We start from the raw sequence: 22873 nt of genomic DNA, 5'->3' as shown, positions 1-22873 counted from the left end.
TGAAATAAAACTGGAAGTTTAATAGAAGGGAGGGAACCCAGGAGATGCAATCTGCAACCTTGGAACAACTTTAGGTCTTAAAGACTTGACATTATCTGACTAGAACAATGAAGGAAGGTATTTGGACACTTTTCATCACATTCATAAAAATAAAAACATACATAGGAATATTTTTGAAATTCCCTTCTCAAGCACCTAGTCAGTGTTCTTAAAAGTTGTTTATAAAAAATCACTCTCATCTAAAATAATTTTTTCATCTGTTATATAAAAATAAATGACAGAATATTCCAAAACTTCACTGAAAACACAAATGTACTTGATCCCCTATGAAAAAAAACTAACCTATTTTATATTTACTGCACAACACGTATTGACAAAACAATTTTGTTACATAGTGACTATATACTTATCCCCTTTTACTTCTATATAATCAAATCAAATCCAAGCAATAGTCCAATTATCAGATAGAAAAAAAAAAAATTAAAGATTTTAGAGGGGCCGAAACCGGTTTGGCTCAGTGGATGGAGCGTCGGCCTGCGGACTGAAAGGTCCCAGGTTCGATTCCGGTCAAGGGCATGTACCTGGGTTGCGGGCACATCCCCAGTGGGAGATGTGCAGGAGGCAGCTGGTCGATGTTTCTCTCTCATTGATGTTTCTAACTCTCTATCTCTCTCCCTTCCTCTCTGTTAAAAAATCAATAAAATATATTTAAAAAAAAAAAAAGATTTTAGAGGGTTAAAACAGTGCTGCTCAAACTTTAATGTACACAGAAATTCACAGGAGAATCTCTATTAAAAATGTAGATTCTGATTCAGTAGGACTGGAATGGGGCTGAAAATAGTGCATTTCAAACAAGCTTCAAGGTGAAGCCAATGCTGCTGGTCTGTGGATCACAGAATAGGAAGAGGTTAAAACATACAATTATCCCTACTTAAAATTGAGAAGAACAATTTATATTTAGTAAACTAAAATGGAAAAATAAATTTTTCCGAAAGAATCCATTCTGGTTTCTATTTATGGCATCACCTCAAATAATAGGCATTTCAATGTTTCCAAAAGTTGGCTTTCCAGGATTACCAAGCACAAAAACATACCAACCCATCAAACTCGGGAATCTTGGCTACTAACAGAAATCAAGTCAATATTTATTTGGGATGAGGGCCCCTGCATTTATCTTAGGCTCTGAGAGCCAGACAATGGGAATAGAGTATCAGGGAAAGAGAGAGGAAATGCAATGCACACGTACTTATGTACAAACATTTATCATATATCATCAAATAAAAATAAGTATAAAAAGGCAAAAACAATACATCACTATGTGTGAATAATAGTGAAAACTGGATTATGGATTTCTCAGTGATCTTTTTCTTTATTCTTTCCTGAACCCACCAAATTTTCTACAACAAGCATTTGAATAATACTTCCCTTATTCAATGACACTTTTAAATTAGAAATCACATGATAAAACCCTGAGAAGCATTAGAGGAAAGCACTAATACTGGGAGAATACTCAAGAATTCTTATTAATGATGGTTAAGAAGCATCCAGTAAGCATACTAAGGAACAAAGAATTGTAGATGATAATATTAATATTCAAGTTACTTACCTTAGTAAAGTTATTCAAATGGCCCAGCTTTCTCATATTTGAAACCCCTTGCAATTTGGCCACATTTTGGAGAATCTCCCTTAAGTTATCAGAAGGTTCTAGAAGAAAAGACAGATAATTCAAAAGAGTATTTTCCTAACCAAATACATAAAACATACAGAATTAAAATGTCACAACTTGGCTTTTAATATAAATTCTTACTCTCCATCTCAAATCCATCTTCTTAGGTCACATCAAAGTCCATGTGGATGAGTCATCAAATGACCTTCACATTTATACTCCACTCATATCTATGGTCCAACTCTGTATGTCATCATCTGGATTTATTCAATCACTAAATCTTAAATTGCAACACCCCACATTTCACTTCTAGCTACAATGTAGTAATGGACATAAAAAACACTATCCTATTTGAACCACTAAACAACTGTACAAAATATAGGAAACTATAGCTCAAGAGACTGGGCATCAGCAAGTAAAGAAAAATGATCCGTAAGAGATGAGAAACAAGCAAGTGTGCTCTACAACTGTCCCGGCTTACTGCCTTCTCTACGCAGTCTTCAGGCCTTGGTGCTAGCAGGAGAAACCTAGGCAAACCGTTTGGGTTGAAGAGAGAGAGCTCATCTTGCAAAGGGACCCCTCAAGTAGTCAGTATAGCAATGGTTGGTGCATGTATGCGTGTGAGGAAATTACCACTCAAAAGAATTAAAGGGAAGAGTACCTTGCATTCATACAGGACAGGGAGCTGTGCTTGTTCCTAAAAGCCAAATTGAGAAGTCTTAGCTCAGTGTGGGTAAAAATCAGATGTAGACTAAACATTTCTTTGACTCCATTTAACAAATCTTCAAATATAAAAGCTTTAAACTGATTCCAAGTAACTAAACTATGTTTCAGACCAAAGCTCAAAAAGATTTATAGGCAGAGAAAAAAATATGAAGCATGTAACAGGGCAAAATTTACAATGTTTATCATCCATTCAAAAATTATCAGGCATGCATGGCAAAAAAGCAGAAAAACATGACCCATACTGAGCCAAAAAAATCAATCAACTGAAAATGCCCCAGAACTGACATAAATGTTAGTATTAGCAGAAAGGGACATTAAAACCGTTTTTATAACTGTAGTCTATATATTCAAAAACTTAGAGGCATGAAAGGTTTACAAATGCTCTCAAACTACAAATGGGAATAACAGCATAGAAGGTAAGAACTGTAAACCTGAAGACAAAGCAACAGAAAATAACCAAAATGCAACAAAAAGAGAAAAAAACAAAAGCACATCAGTGAACTATGGGACTTCAAGCAGCCTAGTATAATTAAAATATGTGTAACTAGAGTCCTCAAAGGAAAGACATGGGGGATAGAAATATTTTTTGAAATAACAGATGAAAACTTTCCAAATTTGATGAAAATAAGCCAATAAATCCAAGAAGCTCAACCAACACCAAACACAAGAAACATGAGAAAACTAGACCAAGCCACATCTTAATCAAATCAAATGCTCAAAATCACTGGTAAAGAAACACTTAAAAGCAACCAGATTTAAAAAAAGAAAAGAAAAATTACATAGAGAAAAGCAAAGAAAGGATGACAGCTGATTTCTTGTGGGAAACAAGCAAGTGAGAAGATAGTTGAACAACATATTTAAAATATTTAAAATAAAAAATGACAGAAGACATGTATAGAAACCATTCTTAGCCCACTTGCTTTACAAAAATAGGCCACACGCAAATATGGCCCCATGGTCAGCAGTTTGCCAACCACTGGTAAAGACTGTCGATTTCTTCAGGTTGCCATACACTATTTTTCTATTACTATACTCAGCATTATATTTGTTTGAAAGAAAACAAAAACACAATCTAAAAAGAAACTGTATCACATGCAGATATTTTAGTGTAAGAGCCATTATGACTTCCTTCGAGATTTTTAAATAAACACAATACCAAGGAATTATTTGTTTTGAATTAGTGTTTTCCTCAGCAAATGAAACAGTTTGCACTGTCCTATTTCACATTTAGCTTGCATCTGTTCATATTCTGTTACACTGGGTGTTAGCCATGACAACCACAAATTGATCATTCATTTAATCTTAGAAATTTTGGATTTATTTTTTAACTCCAATAAAATTCTATCTAATTTTAAGTGATTTTAGAATATGTCCTTAAAATTAGTCACTGAGAGTATCTTAAAAGTGAAATGAAAACAGCTCATCATTGGGTGGGATCAGATCTCATTAAAAAGAATTGCAAGGTCACTGTTACTGGTGAGCCAATGATGTTAAAATGATCTAACTAGATAAGAAAACTTTATAAAAACTTTACAATAACTTTTAAAGGTAATTTAGAACCTGCAGCAATTTGCAGTCAGAATTAAGGATCATTAGAGCCAGTGCGAAATTTACCTAATGGAAATATATAACCTAACCATTTTATATCAATTTTTAATTAGGATGACAGGCACCAAACAAAGAGTTGCACTAAAGTGATGACACTTACTACAATGTAATGATCTGACATGATAGTCAAGATGATTAGTCTGAAAAGATATATACTTCATAAAAGCTTGCAGATTTCTAATTATTGCCTATTTCTAGGTATAAACTAATTGCAGATTTTTTTTCAAGTACAATCATGTAACAACCACCTTACACAATCATATTCAAAATAAAATCTCATATCTGAGTTCATTCATTCAATAAGTATTAACTGAAAAACTATTATGTCAGGTACATTTTAGGTAGTGGGAATACATCAATAATCAAGACAGAACCTTCTTTAACAAACCTTATATGCAAGTGAAAGGAAACTGACCATCAACAACAATAAGAAAACAAAATAACAAACAACATGCACACAATTTAAAAACTGACAGGCAGTAAGAAGGCAGCACTGAAACAAATGTTTGTGTAATAAATAATGATATAAAATGAACCTAATACACTGGAATACAGATGTTATCATTGTCACTACAAATCAAAGTGAACCAGCCTTTCAACTTCCTTCCCCTCCTCACCCCCTTTCTCTTTTATATAATCCTATATAATAAAAGCCTAATATGCTAAGGGTCCAGTTGACGGGTCAGTCGTTCAACCAATCAAAGCGTAATATGCTAATGATATGCTAAAGCCGCTCAACTGCTCGCTATGATGTGCACTGACCACTGGAGGCAGTCGACCAGTGGCTATGACGTGCACTGACCACCAGGGGGCAGGTGCTCCAACCAGGAGGTTAGCTTGCTGCTGGGATCCGGCCGATTGGGACTGAGCAAGATGGGCCGGACACGCCCTGGAGCCCTCCCCGGTTGGCCAACCTCCCGTGTCCCTCCCCACCCCCAATAGTGCACCAGTGGTGTCCCTCAGCCTGACCTAAATTACCTTAAAAGTCAGGCCGAGGGATTGGTCCCTCGCAATCCAGGACCCCTTGGGGGATGTCAGAGAGCCAGATTTGGCCCGATCCCCAGGCCAGGCTGAGGGACCCTACTGGTACACGAATTCATGCACTGGGCCTCTAGTTAATTATAGGAACTCCCCAACTATGGAAGAATTTCAAGGTTTCTTCATGATATGTTAATTCAAAAGAGTATTAGGGCCATTTTAGACATGAAATACTATAATGCTCATGTGCTACAATGTCCCCATGGTAATGAAATGAGACTCCTGATCTAGCCAGTAAAGTTTCTTCCTTACTGGCTAGATCAGGAGTCTGTAAACTTTTTTTGTAATGGTCCACAGAGTAAGCATTTTATTAGAATTTTCTGGTCGTAAGGTCTCATTGCAATTACTCAACTTGAAGTTGTACCAAGAAAGCAATCATAGAAAATACTTAAATGAATAAATATGGGCTATGTTTCAATAAAATGGGCTTGGCTCAAGAGCTGTAGTTTGCCAAATCCTATGCTAGATAGTCAGAACTTAGACTAGGAAAAGTAGTGAGCAAGCTGAGATCAATGTTGCTTTTATTGGGGCAGGGAGAAAGGGGAGGGAAAAAAAGAAATTTAAGGAGAGTTTACCTCTTTATTTCTTCCTACTCTATTTGTTTCCAATTTAGCTTCTCTGAAACTGTCCCAATTATAGTGCTATGTGAGAAGTCTAAAGCACAAATGGGATAATCTACTAGGATATTCTCTGAACTCCTGAAGTTTAGGAAACCCGCAGCTGCATAAGGGGAAAGGAAAAAGAAACTGCCTTGCTGGCTATGAGACCAACCTTACAAATGCAAGGAAGCAATGCACAAAAAAACTACTAGAATTATGGTGGCTCCTTTCCCTCTTATTGTGTAATCCTTAGTTCCTGATGCATCTCTCTGGATGTAATGAAATAACTGAAGTCAATGCTAAATATCTAGCAATTTAATATCTTATAAACACACACACACACAGAACCAAGAGAAAACTACAGAAAATAAACCTTTTGTCTATATGTATCTACAGACACATACACACACAGACACTCAACTGCTCCTTTGGATTAATTCTCTGTGTATGTGCACATGTGTGTACACATACTCAGATATATGTATATATATATATGTGTGTATAAAAATGAATTTATTTTCAAATATTTTCAATATATACTGCTTTGAAGCATGCTGCAATATATTATATTAATATCTTTACCTATTAATAAATGTACAACATATAATTGATTTTTATATAAATTTAGGTTCAAATATACATAGTAAATTAAGGTCCACAAACTACTGGCATACAGCTATTTGGGAGTAACGGAAAGAAAGACAATTTTGGAATGAAAAAGAACTGGATTCAAGTGTAGCTTTTTCGTCTATAAACAATGTAACTTTGACTACAAACCATGAAACCTCATGGGCATCCATTTTCTCATATATATAGTGAAAATTGTAATTACCTACGATGAAACCACTATTACAAGATATGAGGAAAAAAATTTGTCTCTGAAACAATTCACCAAGTAAACGAACCCTACAAAAGAATAGAACAGCTATGCCTAAAGGCTGAGACAATTGTGATACACACCCAGCCTGCTAGCATTATTTAAAAGTCATATATTTTCTTGCACAGCTACTTTCCTGTTTCTGTTTTTCTCCATGAAACATAACTATTTATAGTTCAGATCACTTCTCTGACAGGTGGCTTCTAGAAATGTAATTAAGGGCTTCCCTCTCATCTATATATATAAAACCCTAATATGCAAATAGACCGAACGGCAGAACAACCCATCAATCAAACAACGGGTTGCTATGACGTGCACTGACCACAAGGGGGTGCATGCAGAACATGGTGGGCGTCAGCCACAGGGGGATAGTGAAGCAGGTGAGCAGGTTTCCCAGACCAAGGCGGGGCAGCAGTTGCTGTCATGAGGTGAGCCTCTGGTGGTTACTGAAAATTCTTTGCTCCCGTGTGCTGGTCCTGCTTGCACCAGCTGCTGGCCCCCGATCGCCTCTCAGGGCTTTTCACCCTGCTTCTGAGGGGCGATCGGGGCCGGCAGCTACCTCTCACACCCGCTGCCGGCGCCGGCCCTGCTCGCACCCACAGCTGGCGCCAGAGCCGCACCCATTGCCGGTGCCGGTCCCGATCGCTCAGCACCGTCAGCAGGTGCGAGTGATGGCTGCCAGCCCCAATCGCCCCTGAGGGCTTCTCCATCTCCCCCTGCTCCTGAGGGGTGATCGGGGCAGCAGCCTTCACTCGCACCCGCTGATGGTGCCGGACCCGCTTGCACCTGCTGCTGGCGCCAGATCCAATCACTCCGCGCCTTCAGCAAGTGTGAGCGGGGCTGCTGGCGCCACCGTCAGTGCATGGGAGCGCCATCGGTGGGAGTAGGGCTGCCAGCAGAGAGGGGACCAGGGGCCATGGCAGGAGGGGCCAGGCGGGGACATGGAGTATGGACTGAGACCCACCCCTGTGCCCACTGCAGCCTCACGGCCCACAGTTTCTTTCAAGGTGCACAAATTCATGCACTGGGCCCCTAGTAAACTAACAAAAGAGGTAAAAATACAAATAAACTAATAAAAGAGCAAAAGGTATAAATACACTCAATTTGCATGGGGGTTAGAAATCTGAAAAATGTTATTACAATGCTATTTTCTAATCCTTCCATCTGTATTCTTGATTCCACATCTTATTATCTCATTCTAATACTTCTATCATTGATTATTTCTCATCGATTTCAGTCTTTAACAAAAAGGCTTCTGCCTAGTTTCCCATTTTTGAAGTGACATCACTCCTTTCTTTTACCAATCTCTCTTGAGATTCAAGTTAATTAATTCTTACTTCATCATCTCCTAATCTCCATCAATCAGGTGTCTAAGCCACTCCACTAAAGTTGTTGCCCTTGAGTTTACTGAACAATGCAACGACTTCTCAGTTATTCTAACTGCCTGACTTCTCCATTACAGTACTGGCCAATGCTAACCCTACCTTCTCTACTTTGGTTTCTATAATTACACAATCTTGGTCCTCTTCATACCCATTTCTCACTGTTCCTTGTGTGTCTCCCTTAAAAATTTGTATTCCTTCCTCCTTTTTCATATCCTTTAGCATTACCTAAAATTTTATCCTTTGCCGTTGGGTTTCTCTTTTCACTGTCTCCATAAACTCTAACATATTCAATTTTTTTTTAATCCTTATCCGAGGATTTTTTTTCCATTGATTTTTAGACAGAGTGAAAGGGAGGAAGAAGGGGAGAGAGAGACATCCACATACATCCACTGGTTTGCTCCTGCACAGGCCCCAGTCGGGGGCAGGGTATGAACACGCAACCAAGGTATGGTGCTTTTTGACCAGGAATCGAACGTGAGACCCTTCAGTCCTCAGGTGGAAGCTCTATCCATGGAGCCAAACCAGCCAGGAATAATATATTCAATTTTAATCTTTGAATATATTAAAGCTTCAATTCTTCAAAGTTTCAATTCTATATGTTTGGTGGTCTGTCTACCTCAAGTGTAATATGTCTTGTAATCATAGTAATTCACCCTTTAAAAACACACACACACACACACTTTCAAAAAATTCCTTCCTCGGGCAATAGTAATGTCTGATCTAGGAAACTACATCTGGGTAGTGGGTAGTTACCAAATATTACTGAAATGTCTTAGCATATGTATCTTAAGCACCTCTTTTTAAAAGAAGAATGTAATTTTTTCCTTTTCTGATTGATTTTAGAGAGGGGAGGGAGGGAGGGAGGGAGGGAGGGAGACATTGATGTGAGAGAGAAACATTTATCGGCTGCCTTTCATACGTGCCCGAAAGGGGATCAAACCATTCAATCACCAGCAAAGGTAGAGTACCCAGGCCCAAGTAAAGGTCAATAAAATGTGTCATCTGTGAACAAATTATACCAATATTATAAGAAAAGTAAGATGATATACTGAGGAAGCCCAAAGAAAGAAGATGCTCAATGCTGCTGGGAAACTAAGACTGACTTTCTGGAAAACTTGTTGCTGGCTACAATGAAGAAAGTGGATTGGGAAAGGATAGAACTAAAATAGGAAAAGTAGTTAGGAAGGCAATGAGAAACCGAATAAAGGCATGACAACAGAAATGAAAAAACAGATTTTGCAGTTATTTCTAAGATAAAATCATCATCATTAGTATCATTGTAGATCTGATGTGAAGAATAAGGACAAGGACTGAGGCTAGAGTGTCTCCTGGGTATCTGATTTGGCCCCATTAAAGTACTGCTCTTAATCTAGATGGGAAATGTAAAAAGATGTTTAGAATATAAGTGTCTGATTTGGCCCCATTAAAGTACTGCTCTTAACCTAGATAGGATACATAGAAAGATTTTTAGAATAATAAGAGAATTAGTAAGTTTAAAACAGAAAAGTTTGATATGCACGACTACATGGTTAAGAAGTTGAGTAAGCAGTAAATAAATTGGTCCAAAACCCTCAAACTAAAACACAAATTTGATAGTCATTTATTTAGCCAAATTATATTTATCAAACACAATACAATGCGCTGGGGCTATTCTAGGCACTGAGGATGCAATGGTAAACAAAACAAAGTAGCCTTGACTTCATAAAACTTACATTCTAGGGAGACAAACAATAAATGATATTGTAATGGCAGTAGTGGCAAGGGCTATGGAAAAACAACAATATAGAAGAATGTAAAGTGATGTGATTGAGATGGGGGCTACTCTAGATAGAATGATCAAAGTGGGCCTCAATGGTAAGTGCTATTTGAGCAAAGAGAGTTAAATGAAGTAAGGGAGCAAGGCTACATATATTGCGGGAAGAAGGATCCAGACAGAATGCAACTGACATACAAAGGCCCTGAAAAAAGAACACAAGTAGCCATGATTGGCAAGGAGGCTGCTCTACCAAATACAGTGAGCAAGAGGGAAACAGTTAGGAAATGAGAATAATTGTAGAGGTAGCCAGGGACTAGATTATAATGGCAGTCATCCCAAATAATGACAATATTTTTTAGAAAAATTGTCTTGTCACACAATACAGTTCTGAGAATATAGCAGGTGCTCAAATAATTTTTTTCATATTAATGAGTGAATGAATTTACAAATTTCCATTATATTTGAGCCCAATTTGTATTTTACCATTTCCCAAACTCTAATTCATCCCCAAAGGACAAACCAAGTAGTAATTTAAAGGACTACTTATAAGCTTTAGCAATCATCAAAAGTAGAATTTTTAAAATGTTGTGAACAGTGACATCACTACTAGAATTAGTACATGCCCTTCAAAAGAGATTGCACAGAAGGAAACATCTACTTCAAAATCTATATATATAGAACCCTAATATGCAAACAGACCAAATGGTGGAACTGAACAACCGGTTATTATGACGTGTGCTGACCACCAGTGGGCATGTGCTGAACATGGCGGGCGTCAGCCATGGCAGGATGGTGGAGGTGATTGGGGCGCCAGACCAAGGCGGGGTGCTGGGAGATTGCACAGAAGGAAACATCTACTTCAAAATCTATATATATAGAACCCTAATATGCAAACAGACCAAATGGTGGAACTGAACAACCGGTTATTATGACGTGTGCTGACCACCAGTGGGCATGTGCTGAACATGGCGGGCGTCAGCCATGGCAGGATGGTGGAGGTGATTGGGGCGCCAGACCAAGGCGGGGTGCTGGGCACTGTCATCGGGGCGATCTTCTGGTGGTTACTGAAAATTCTTTGCTCCCATGCGCTGCGGCCCTCCCCGGCACTTGCACCCGCTGCCGGTGCCCGGTGCTCCTCCCGATCACTCGGCACCATCAGTGGGTGTGAGCAGCAGCTGTCGGCCCTGATCACCCCCCAGGGCTTCTCCACCTCCCCCTGCTCCTGAGGGGCTATCAAGGCCAGCAGCCGCCTCCTGCTGCTGGCAATGGACCTGCTCGCACCTGCTGCCAACACCCAGCGCCGGTCTCAATCACTCTCCCAATCACTCGGCGCTGTCAGCGGGTGTGAGCAGCAGCTGCTGGCCCCAACTGCCCCTGAGGGCTTCTCCACCTCCCCCTGCTCCTGAGGGGTGATCAGGGCAGTAGCCGCTGCTTGCACCCGCTGACACTGCTGGCCCCAATCGCTCCGGGAGCAGGGCTGCCTGCAGACAGGGGACCAAGGGCCGTGGCGGGAGGGGCCAGGCGGGGATGTGGAGGATGGGCAGAGACCTGCCCCTGTGCCCATTGCAGCCTCGCTGCCCACATTTCCTTTCAAGGTGCATGAATTCGTGCACTGGGCCCTGAGTATAATATAAAACTAGACTTGCGCTAAAACAGTGCTTCATTTGATAAACCCTTTGTTACTTTGTAATGTTTTAAATAATCAAAATATATTTCAGACCAAGTTCTGATCATATTTAACAGCCAACAGTTTACCATACTACTTCAGTTTTATGCTAGAAAAAATCATTTAAAACACTTGGAAATAAAAAAGATACATCAGTATGTACAAGAGCAATAGCAATGTAATCTTGAAAAACATACTTAAAAATAAAGATGTACTGCATTTTGGCATTCCTAATTAATAGAATTAAACAAGCACTCACTCAATTCACCACTAAAAATAAGTATTCCTTTGATAGCTAGTAATTCATACTGTTTAAAACTGCTCAGTGTGCCCTAGCCGGTTTGGCTCACTGGATAGAGCGTCGGCCTGGGGACTGAAGAGTCCCAGGTTTGATTCCGGTCAGGGGCATGTACCTTGGTTGCAGGCACATCCCCAGTAGGGGATGTGCAGGAGGCAGCTGATTGATGTTTCTCTCTCATCGATGTTTCTAACTCTCCATCTCTCTCCCTTCCTCTCTGTAAAAAATCAATAAAAATATATTTTAAAAAATAAATAAATAAATAAAACTGCTCAGTGAAATAAATAGTCTAGACTCAGAATCTGCAAGGATCTTTCAAGGTTATTAAATGTTCTCACCCTTAGAGAACTCTGAACTCATTCCTTTACATACTTCCAAAGCGTAAATACATAAATATTTAAAATTTGAACCAGGGTGGGGCAAAAGTAGGTTTATATATGTTTGTATGGAAAATAATCTACACTAATAAAAGAGAAACATGGTAATTAGCGTACAACCGCTACCCTTCCCATTGGCTAATCAGCATATCCTTATGCAAATTAACTGTCAGCCAAGATGGCGGCCGGCAGCCAGGCACTGAAGCGAACATGAGGCTTGCTTGCTTCAGTGATGGAGGACTCCAACGTTCCCCGCCTGACTTGCTGGCCTCTCAGCTGCAACTCTAAGCAACTATGTACTATGTTGCAAATAAGAAGCTAAACAAAACCCCAGAAAAGGGCTTCCATTCAGCCGGGCTCGGACTGCAACATTGTATCGATGTTTTCAGCAGCGAGGCCTCAGAGCTAAAGCTGGCCCAGAATAAAAAAAAAACAAAACAGAAAACAAGGAGCGGTTGGAAGCTTTAGTCACTCGCCAGCCGGAAAACAGCCCTCAGCCCCTCACCCAGACTGGCCAGGCACCCCAGTGGGGACCCCCACCCTGATCCAGGACACCCTTCAGGGCAAACCAGCCGGCCCCCAGGCCTCTATCCTATATAGTAAAAGGGTAATATGCCTCCCAGCACTGGGATCAGCGGAGCCGCGAGGCCTCTTGGCACCATATCAGCGTGACAGGGGGCAGCGCCCAAACCCCCTGATCGCCCTGCGGCTCTGTGTGTGACAGGGGGCGGGTCCACAACCTCCCTATCCGCCCTGCTCTGTTCGTGACAGGGGAAGGCACCCCAACCCCCTGATCAGCCCTCCTCTGTGCCTGATAGGGGGGAGCTCCCCAATCCCCTGATTGCCCTGCGGCTCTGTGTTTGACAGGGTGCAGCACACCAACCCCCTGATCGGCCCTGCTCTGTGTGTGACAGGGTGCGGCGCCCCAACCACCACCCCCCCCGCACGGGCCCTGCTCTGTGCCTGATAGGGGGGAGCTCCCCAATCCCCTGATTGCCCTGCGGCTTTGTGTTTGACAGGGTGCAGCACACCAACCCCCTGATCGGCCCTGCTCTGTGCGTGACAGGGGGGAGCTCCCCAACCCCCTGATCGGCCCTGCTCTGTGTGTGACATGGTAGAGCCATAACCTCTCCATCGGCCCTGCCCCGAGTGTGACAGTGGTGGCGCCCCAACCCCCTGATCGGCCCTGCTCTGTGTGTGACATGGTAGAGCCATAACCTCTCCATCGGCCCTGCCCCGAGTGTGACAGTGGTGGCGCCCCAACCCCCTGATCGGCCCTGCTCTGTGTGTGACATGGTAGAGCCATAACCTCTCCATCGGCCCTGCCCCGAGTGTGACAGTGGTGGTGCCCCAACCCCCTGATCGGCCCTGCTCTGTGGGTGATAGAGGGTGGCGCCCCAACCCCCCTCCACGGGCCTTGCTCTGTGTGTGACAGGGTAGAGCCATAACCTCCCCATTGGCCCTGCCCTGAGTGTGACAGGGTGCAGCGCCCCAACCCCCTGATCCGCCCTGCTCTGTGTGTGACAGGGGGCGGTGCCCCAACCCCCCAATCGGCCCTACCCTGAGCGTGACTGAGGGTGGCATCGCAACCTCCCGATCTGCCCTGCTCTGTGCATGACAGGGGGCGGTGCCCCAACTCCCTAATCGGCCCTGCTCTGAGCCCGACCAGGGGCTGCACCTAGGGATTGGGCCTGCCCTCTGCCACCCGGGAGCAGGCCTAAGCCAGCAGGTCATTATCTCCCGAGGGGTCCCAGACTGCAAGAGGGCACAGGCCGGGCTGAGGGAACCCTTCTCCCCCCCGATTGCACAAATTTTTGTGCACCGGGCCTCTAGTCTATACTAATAAAAGGGTAATATGCTAATTAGACCGTACATCTTCCAGGTGTCCTTCCTGACAAAGCCGGGCCTGGGCAAAGCCGCCCGCCTGTGGTCCCAGGCACCTGCGGCTCAGGTGAAGCCACCCGCCCACGTTCCCCTAATACAGTAAGTAATAATACAAGAATAAAGTTTGTTTCGCATACTCACAACTGTAAACCTACTTTTGCCCCAACCTGTATTTAAAATGAAGTAAATACTAATATATATTTTTATGATTATTTTAAATGTTTTTATTGATTATTTAAGAAAGAGACGAAGGAGGGGAGAGAGAGAAACATCGATCAGCTGCCTCCCATACATAACAGCCCTGGGGGTGAATCTGCCACCCAGGTTATGTGCCCTGACTTGGAATGGAACCATCCACCTTAAGGTGCACAGGATGATGCTAATATTTTTAAATTATCAAGCACTCAGAAAATGCACTTCCTTAGAAATTTCTTCACCCTCATCAGAAAGTGAATATTTTTATTTCACTTTTACATTTACTCTTGCCTCTGCATACTGAAATAAGTAAAATGTTCTTTATTCTACTAATCTATGCTAAGCACATGTTGCCAGGTTGCTTTCAAGTATTTAATCAATTTTATGCAGTACTCAGCTCTAATTTCTTGAGGATAAATACAAAGAGATGGGCAGTGGAATCTTTTTCTATCAAAGCATCACCAACTCAAAAACAATGAAGGATTAAGTTAAAAAAAAAAAACTTGATTACATTTTCTTTCAAGTCAAGGAACATAAAACTATAATGTACAGCCCAAGAAAAATGTAGCATGTCCTATTATTGAGCTCCTAAGAAAGACAAGACATTTAAACATATATGTTCTTTCAAGGAGAAGCATCTCTGTTTTGTATTCTAACAACTTTTCAACTCTGATATACTTTTAAAACTACATTGTTGTAAATCTAACATATTAACACATTGATATTGCCTCATTAACATATTATTATTCACACCAGAGGCCCACTGCATGAATTTGTGCACGGGTGGGGTCCCTCAGCCTGGCCGGTGATCAGGCCGATTGGGGCCATGGGAGGTTGGCCGGCTGGAGAGAGGGGCCGCAGGAGGTTCCAATCAGGGCCATCGGGGCCAGCCTGCCGGGGAAAGGGGCCACGAGAGGTTGGCCAGCTGGGGGTGGGGGTGGGGATAGGGGGGAACCGCAGGAGGTTGGCTGTGGGAGTGCATTGACCAACAGGGGGCAGCTCCTGCATTGAGCGTCTGCCCCTGGTGGTCAGTGCGCATCATAGTGACTGGTCAACCGGTCATTTGGACACGTAGGCTTTTATATATATAGATAGATGAACATATTATTGAAGTGAGGACCAAGTTATGTTTATCATCCTCTCTTTTTCTCTGTAGAAATACTAAACCAATTTTGGTAACTATTCAACCAATTAAATTAGGTCAACAAAACTTTTATTGGATTTGATTTCTAATTTTTCCAACTTTCTAACCTGTAGCTTTGAACTCTTTATAGTGATCTGTTTATTTATGCTTTTTCGCTAAACAATGGTTAAGGAAAAAAATTAAAGAAAAAAATTCACCTATCTAGATGTGTTAACTGGCTAAAACCCATTAAATTAAAAGGTTAAGCTGAAGAGGCAAAAGATAGAGATATTCAAAAAATGATTTAAATTTTTTAAAGAAAGTTGGAATTAGTGTAATTTTTCTAAGCTCTATCCACTTATACAAAACTACTGCTCATCCAAAAGAAACTAATCCATCCACATCATAACACACCTAATACATCTAAGCAGACTTGATTAAAATACCTAACTTTAACTCTACATATAACACAGTGATATAACATAATATTGGGCATATAAAGTAATATATAAAAGAGTACAGCCTGTATGAGCATGAAGTTCAAAAACAGGCAGAATTAATTAATCTATCCTGTTAGAAGTCAGAGTAGCAGCAGTGCCCTTGGTGGGAGAAGTGGTGCCTGGAAGGAGATAATCAGTTTCCAGAGCATTGAAATATTCTGATTATCCATGTGTTCAATTTGTCAAAATTCATAGAACTGTACATTTATGAAAGACATTTTTGGATCCATGTTTTCTTTTAATTAAAAAAAATATTTAAAAATAACATTCACTGCTCTCTCACTATATTAGGTACTTTGACATATAAAAAGAAAAGAGGATTTAACAGCTCCACAAAGTTTTCAAGGCCCTCAATAACTTACTCCTGTCCTGCAACTCTAATATAAATGCTAAAATTATATATCCTTATTATTCCTCTCAGTAAAATATTTCATGCCTTTGCTCATACCCTAGTCCTCCTGATTTAACCACAGCCTAATTATTCAAAGTTGAAACAATGCTCCCCTTTCTTTTACTTTTTCCAACTCAGGCTTCTCTCTCCCTTCCCTCATCCCCTTTGCTTTACATTGACCACATAAAGAACACCTGATATCTACTTCTTTTTAAAAAAAATATATTTTATTGATTTTTTACAGAGAGGAAGGGAGAGGGATAGAGAGTTAGAAACATCGATGAGAGAGAATCATCGATCAGCTGCCTCCTGCACACCCCCTACTCGGGATGTGCCCGCAACCAAGGTACATGCCCTTGACCGGAATCGAACCCGGGACCCTTGAGTCCACAGGCCGACTCTCTATCCACTGAGCCAAACCGGTTCTGGCCTGATATCTACTTCTTTTTATCTGTGTGCCAAAACTGTAATAAATACTTTACATTTTACTACTCCTCAAATAAGTGTTATCTCCAATAGAGATGAGAAAATATCCTCAGAAAAGGAAACTTGTCTGAATTCAAAAACTTCTAAGAAGCAGGTCCATCGGGCTCCAAAGCCCATGCTCTTATAAGGCTCCAGTGCTAGACTGTCTCTGTATCATGCCATTAACATGTTACTACATGTTATTTTGTCCATATTAGTCATATTTTGTACCTTATCTACTTTTATATTATCTCACTACCCATATTGTATAAAAATATACCAACTCTATCAAGTCACATCTCACCTTCCTTGAATTATGCTGAGATAATTACCTATCTGAAAAACAGCCAGAATGTAAAAACAAGCACTCCAAGAGATGGCAATAAAAACTGAAACAGTGTATCATCACCAATTTTATTCACTACAGTTCATATATATTATTGACAGTAGCACTCCCCCCACCCTTAAATCCTTATAATGACAACCTATTTCTCTTTATTTTCCATTCAGATTAACAAGGCCAGGTATATCGTTTTCATTGTATAACACAGTGAAAGTAAAAAATAAGGAATTAAAAGACTGCTAAATATAAAAACAATAATTGCAATGTAAATGATAGCTGAGAACAATGAAATAGCACATAAGATTAAAAGAGCAATCCAAAGTTACATAAGGTATTAATAAACACATAATTAATGATGATGACCCTAGCCAAAAAGTTAAAATATAATTGATATTTTCTTCTTAAGAAATGAAAGATGTAATAGTTCTAGAAATAATTGTATCTAAAATGTTTAAAAGCTCAGCCAGTAACTTGCTTCCTGAGTACCACAAATAAAGTCCTACAATATATAGAATACTCATTTAGTTACTAATTATTCCAGCATCATGGGCTATCTGACTTCTTTTTAGAAAGACTGTAAAGGATTAAGTACATGAGATTTAGAACCAAAAACAATAAATAGGATATGAATCCTACCTTTCTTACTTACTGCCAAATGACCTGGGCTAGTTAGGCTGCCTCTGGGCCCCATTTCCTTCATAGGGATATTAATATGTATTTCCTTGGTATGTAGGAAGATTAAATTAGGTAATTTAAGTAATGTTTTTAACTCAGTACCCAACATATAATAAGGCTCAAAATATGGTAGCTGCTGCTGCTTTTTTTGTAATAAAAGACCATATAAACTAGAACAACACCAGACACACTGGTGGTTCTCAATAAATACTTGGTGATCGGCCTATAAAATGAGAGTAAAAGGGTAAGAGTCTGTCCTTAATAGCATACACAGTGTACAAATTACACCTACTGCAACTCTATTTCCCCTCAGTTCTACTTTTTATTGGTAAACACTTCTAAAATAAAAGAATAAAAGCACTGTTTCAAAGGGAAGAACTAGAACCAATTACTGAAAAATTCTTTTATTAAGTTTTTGGTTAACTTGATATGAGAATTTTACTAACAAACATAGCTGTTCAAAGAAACAAACCCTTTTGAATAAGCTACTTATCAGTGAAAGGTCTGAGTGATAATGAATGACATGTCAGATACTATAGAGAACATTCCTGTTTTGAATAAGAGCACTAATAAAATAATTTCTAAAGTAGCTTCCAAATATGCTTAAAAATAGACAATATTTACAGATAACCGTGTATCTCCCAATACACTCATATTCAAATACCCCAGGTGAATATTTAGTGGCATATAATTACTTGTTTTTAAAACAATTACACTTTCCTATGGTACTTTACAATGTAGACATAATTATTGAAGTAAGTCAAAAAGTTTTCCTAGAACTCATAAAGTCTAAGCTTTTAATATAAACAAAAAAAGCTATTAGAAAAATCAGCTACATGACTTTGTAAAAGGAATTTCAAATCAGCAAAAGACAACTGCAACAATTTATCCAAATGTCTTAATCTTTTTATTTCCTTTTGAAAAATATCCAGCATCTTTTAATATTTCTTTTATTTTGCTAAGTAAAACAATAATATACATTTATGTATTCAAAACAATGTTGAAACATGAACACATACTAAATTCTCCCCAAAGGGAAAAAAAGGGCTATTTTAAGGTTCTTATTAAAATATACGAAGTGATTTAAACATTTTTAAGACTAGGCCAATCTAAAATTTAACTCATTAAAGTTATAAAAATCTTATGTTAAAAATGATTCTTATATTAGAAGCCTGGTACACGAAACTCATGCACTGGGGGTGGGGTGGTCCCACAGTCCGGCCTGCTCCCTCTCGCAGTCCTGGATCCCTTGCTCCCTTCCTCCCGCCCACCTGTTCGCTCCTTACTGTTCAGCTGGCTGCTCCTTAACGCTGCCACAGAGGCGTGAGAGGCATGAGAGGCTCCTGCCACCGCCACTGCACTCACCAGCCATGAGCCTGGCTTTTGGCTGAGCGGTGCTCCCCCGTGGGAGCGCACTGACCACCAGGGGCAGCTCCTGTGTTGAGCGTTTGCTCCCTGGTGGTCAGTGCGTGTCATAGCAACCGGTCATTCTGGTCATTCCACCTTAACGGTCACTTAGGCTTTTATTATATAGATGACACATGAAATCTGACCTGCTTAGTACCACATTAAGTATGCCATTCAAACATAACACTAGAAATTACAACCTAAGTAATAATATAAAACCACATCGTTTTAAATAAACAAAGTAGGAAATAGTTATTTGTATTCAAATATCCCATTATTATTACTGTCTACTAATATCACATGTGACAGATATGATTAAAAACTTATCTACCTGTGCTGAAGAAAAAGTTCCACAATATTCCACTTGCCACCTAGCCACACACAGAAACTGCCATGTAGCGAAACATTCGTTTACAGCTCACCTACCTCCAACCACTGGAGTCTTCTCACTCTTTCTGCAACTCAATTCCCCTCGGGTTTTTTCTTTTTTTTTTTTCCTTGGGGGAGAGGGCTGGTGGTGATGGTGGAGTGGTGAAGGTTAGGGAGTGTATTATACGGAATTATGAATAGAAAAGAAAACGGCAATTAAAACTTTTAGTATCTGAGGGATGAACATTAAGCATGGAAATAATTAGAAATATTATCTTAAGATGTGATTCTCAGAGTCAGAAACTACTGATAAAAATATTATGTGCACACATCTAAAAACAGTTAAATATACTTTTATCTGGCAAGCTGCTCCTTCTTAGTCATTAAAAGTAAATTACTTGAAAATCTTCTTTACTAGTTTCTGAGGCTTTTCACTCTACTTTTTATAAGAAATACATGAAATTACACTGGACTGTGAACAAGTTTACTAAAATCCCTGCAAGTGGCAATTCAACTCTCATTTTGCTACTTTGAGAGCAGTAACTTCCCAAACACTGTTTATCTTTTATCCAAATAACTAGAGGGCTGGGTAAGGTGTCTAGGTTTGGCAATGAAATATTCCATGTTTACTCAAGATAATCTTAAAGTATTTTATAACACTATCAGGTCACATGCTTGAATTTTGAGATCAGAAAATACAATCATTTTAGTGTAAAAATAACAAAAAATCCCTCTTGTAGTCTCTGCATACATCTATCTATATAAAAGCCAAGCTAGCGGAATGACGGGAACAACAGGTCGCTATGACTCCCACTGCGGCCAGCCAACTGGCCCAATCGGGTGCAGGATCGGCCGGCCAACTTCCCGTGGCCCCTCCCCCTGGTTGGCCCCCATTGGCCCTAATCGGAGCAGGCCGGACCCCACCCATACACAAATTTGTGTACTGGGCCTCTAGTCTAGAAATAAGTTTGACAACAAATGTAGAGCCTTTCGAGCATGCAGTATTAATGAAAGGAGAGTAGACACATATACTACAAAACAATGGAAGAAAAAAATCATTTATGCTTGGGTTTGGAATGCAGCCAAGCATTTATATACTCATAATCAAAAGCACACAATTACTGCACAATATGCTTAAAATCTCTCAGTCCAGCACTGCCTTCAAAGATCAGAACTCTAGTTTAAAACATAATCAGTCTTCAGTAGTTAAGAGATTTACATGCAAAACTCATCAACATTTTCGCAATATCTTTTCTTCAAATACTGAATAATATGCCAGAATATGTTAGTTCACAAATTAAGCTGTGATTTTTTAAACACTGATTCAGAACTCTCACTATTCAAGACCTTTTATGCAAAGGTCTTACAGGTGTCAACCTTCTATGAGGTCTTCACTCTATCATTCCTTACCTATCTCCCATTTTTGTCTGAATTTCTCCAGCTTTTGATTCCTTTATAAAGATAATTGGCAGGTGCTTCAAATACTACTGTCTTAAACTATGCCCTGATTCAGGAATATCCCAACTATAATATAAACTCCTTAATGCCAAAAATTATGCCTTCCTGATTTACAATAACACTTACTAACCTAATTATTTATAATGATAAAAGCATAATATGCTAATTAGACCAGAAGGCCTTTTGGATGAAGCGGGGCTGTGAGGGCTGAGGCAGCTGCAGTGCTGGGGCGGGGGCTGAGCCCCTTAAAGAAATTTCGTGCATCAGGCCTCTAGTATTATATATTCATCAAAAATATTTTGACTGACATTAACAAACCACTACAAATCCAAATTCTTCAACATATTAGGGTAAAAAAAAGGTAAAGTAATTGAAGGAATCAGATTCTTTATTAATTCAAGTAATTAAGGTTAAAATTCCTTTCTTTTTTGTTTGATATTTAATATTTTATAAAATATATTTTATTATATTTTATATAAAAGGCATCATTACCAGGTACATTGTTCAGTTTATGCAATCTGTCTGGCTACATGACTTTGTAAAAAGAATTTCAAGAATGTACTTTCTTTCAACCCTATGACTTTGAACGTATGAATATTATATTTAGCTAGTTTTGAATAATTATTTTCAATTTAGTTTGGCATCGGCATAATTTTATGAGTACACTCATCATACAGATATAATTTTAAAGTAGCTATTTAGCTTTAACCTGGCCACACTAACAAAAAAGCACAGGTAATACAAAACAATGGATGATCCAAAAGCACAGCCAACTCTCAATTATTCATATGTAGTTTACCTAATAAATATTTCAGTCTGTTTACTTCCACTATTTAATAGTATTTGTTTCATAAATAAAAATTGATGCTATTAATTCAAATAAAAAATACATCAATTTACTGTAGGAGAGGAAAGAATATAAAAGATTCCCAAGGCGCATATAAGTAATGCTGTTTAGAATATACATTTAGCACTCTTCCACCATTATTCACCTTTTTATTATGTGCAGGTAACTGAGAGTGGACTGTATTTAGCTTGGTGATAGTCAGTGGTACAGATACACAAGCATGCAAACCATTCACTCACCCCACAGTGCTTTTCACAGCCCTATTTTCAGTAGCCTGAGACCTGGGAGGGAGGAGGCAGCAAGTCACTGCAGATGATCACTTAAAAGGAAATTGAGAGTTGACTATAATTTACATTTAAAGTGCTATGAAATAGCATCACTCCTACATGTACTAGTATTCATTACTGTTTATAGGAATACCTCTCACAGTGACTTAACAGGGCTATAAATGCTTTCTCTTTAACCTTTCAATATCCCAGAAACATAGTGATATCTGAGAATCACAAAGACAGAAAGCGAAAGTGCTACAAATGTAAAGTGGTATGCATTTTGGAGATTAGGAAACTGATACCCAGAAAGGTTAAGTAAACAACTCAGTCATCCTCAGATTAAGGAAGAGCATAACTCAGTTCTCCTAACCCCAACTGCAATGCTAGACTCTCTCTGTCCCTTAAACCCCAAATTCTCCTCTTGGCTTCAGAGATCTTGTAATTTTCTTCTCTTCTGTTGAACCCTTTCTTCGTACTGACCCGTCCACCATGGCATACACTTTCATCAGTTTATCCTCTAACACTCCAATGTTCAGCTCTTTCTCCATTTACATTCTTCATGTTCTCAAAGCCCTATGCAGGGAACAACCAGATCACAAGTTCAGAACTACTACTAAAACTTCCATTTCAGTATCTGCTGCTAGCTCTCACACATCTCTGACAGAGTCAATCACCTTAAATTCAAGAGCAAGGGACTCATTATCATACTTCCCAAAATGATTTCTCCTTTCATGGCACCATCCATTTCACTGTCCCTCAGGACTGCAAACTTAAAATGCTCTTTCACATCTGATCTCCTCAATACAGTACATACTACTCCTGCTCCTTTTCTCTTCTCTCCATTCCTCCATTTAATTAATGCTTCAGTTATTATCATATGATAGATGCTGGGGAAGAAGTGTGATGTCCAGTGAAAGAAAAAGAACTGGACAAAGAACTTAAATAAGACAA

General features: G+C 39.7%; 1 protein-coding gene across 8 annotated transcripts in view; it reads right to left on the bottom strand.

The window, feature by feature from the left end:
* RICTOR (RPTOR independent companion of MTOR, complex 2) overlaps positions 1-22463 on the bottom strand; it is a 96969-nt gene extending 74506 nt beyond the window's left edge. For 2 of the 8 annotated variants that reach the window (XM_014544852.1, XM_014544855.1), the window contains exons 1-2: positions 22403-22433; positions 1607-1704 (exon numbers count right to left, since the gene is read on the bottom strand). In XM_014544852.1, the coding sequence (XP_014400338.1) occupies positions 1607-1704; positions 22403-22418 (114 nt within the window). In that variant the 5' untranslated portion in view covers positions 22419-22433. Of the gene's footprint in view, positions 1-1606; positions 1709-2327; positions 2364-3171; positions 3193-3413; positions 3420-5809; positions 5907-19333; positions 19346-19405; positions 19491-21892; positions 21973-22402 lie in introns of those variants that run through there. The other 6 variants (XM_014544853.1, XM_014544857.1, XM_014544856.1 and 3 more) reach the window with 6 other exon arrangements.
* Positions 22464-22873: the final 410 nt, after the last annotated feature.

The sequence above is a fragment of the Myotis brandtii genome, unplaced genomic scaffold, assembly GCF_000412655.1.
Source record: "Myotis brandtii unplaced genomic scaffold, ASM41265v1 scaffold384, whole genome shotgun sequence".
NCBI classification, from domain to species: domain Eukaryota; kingdom Metazoa; phylum Chordata; class Mammalia; order Chiroptera; family Vespertilionidae; genus Myotis; species Myotis brandtii.
The sequence above is the reverse complement of the archived record's forward strand: the minus strand, read 5'-3'. Positions and strand labels throughout refer to the sequence as shown.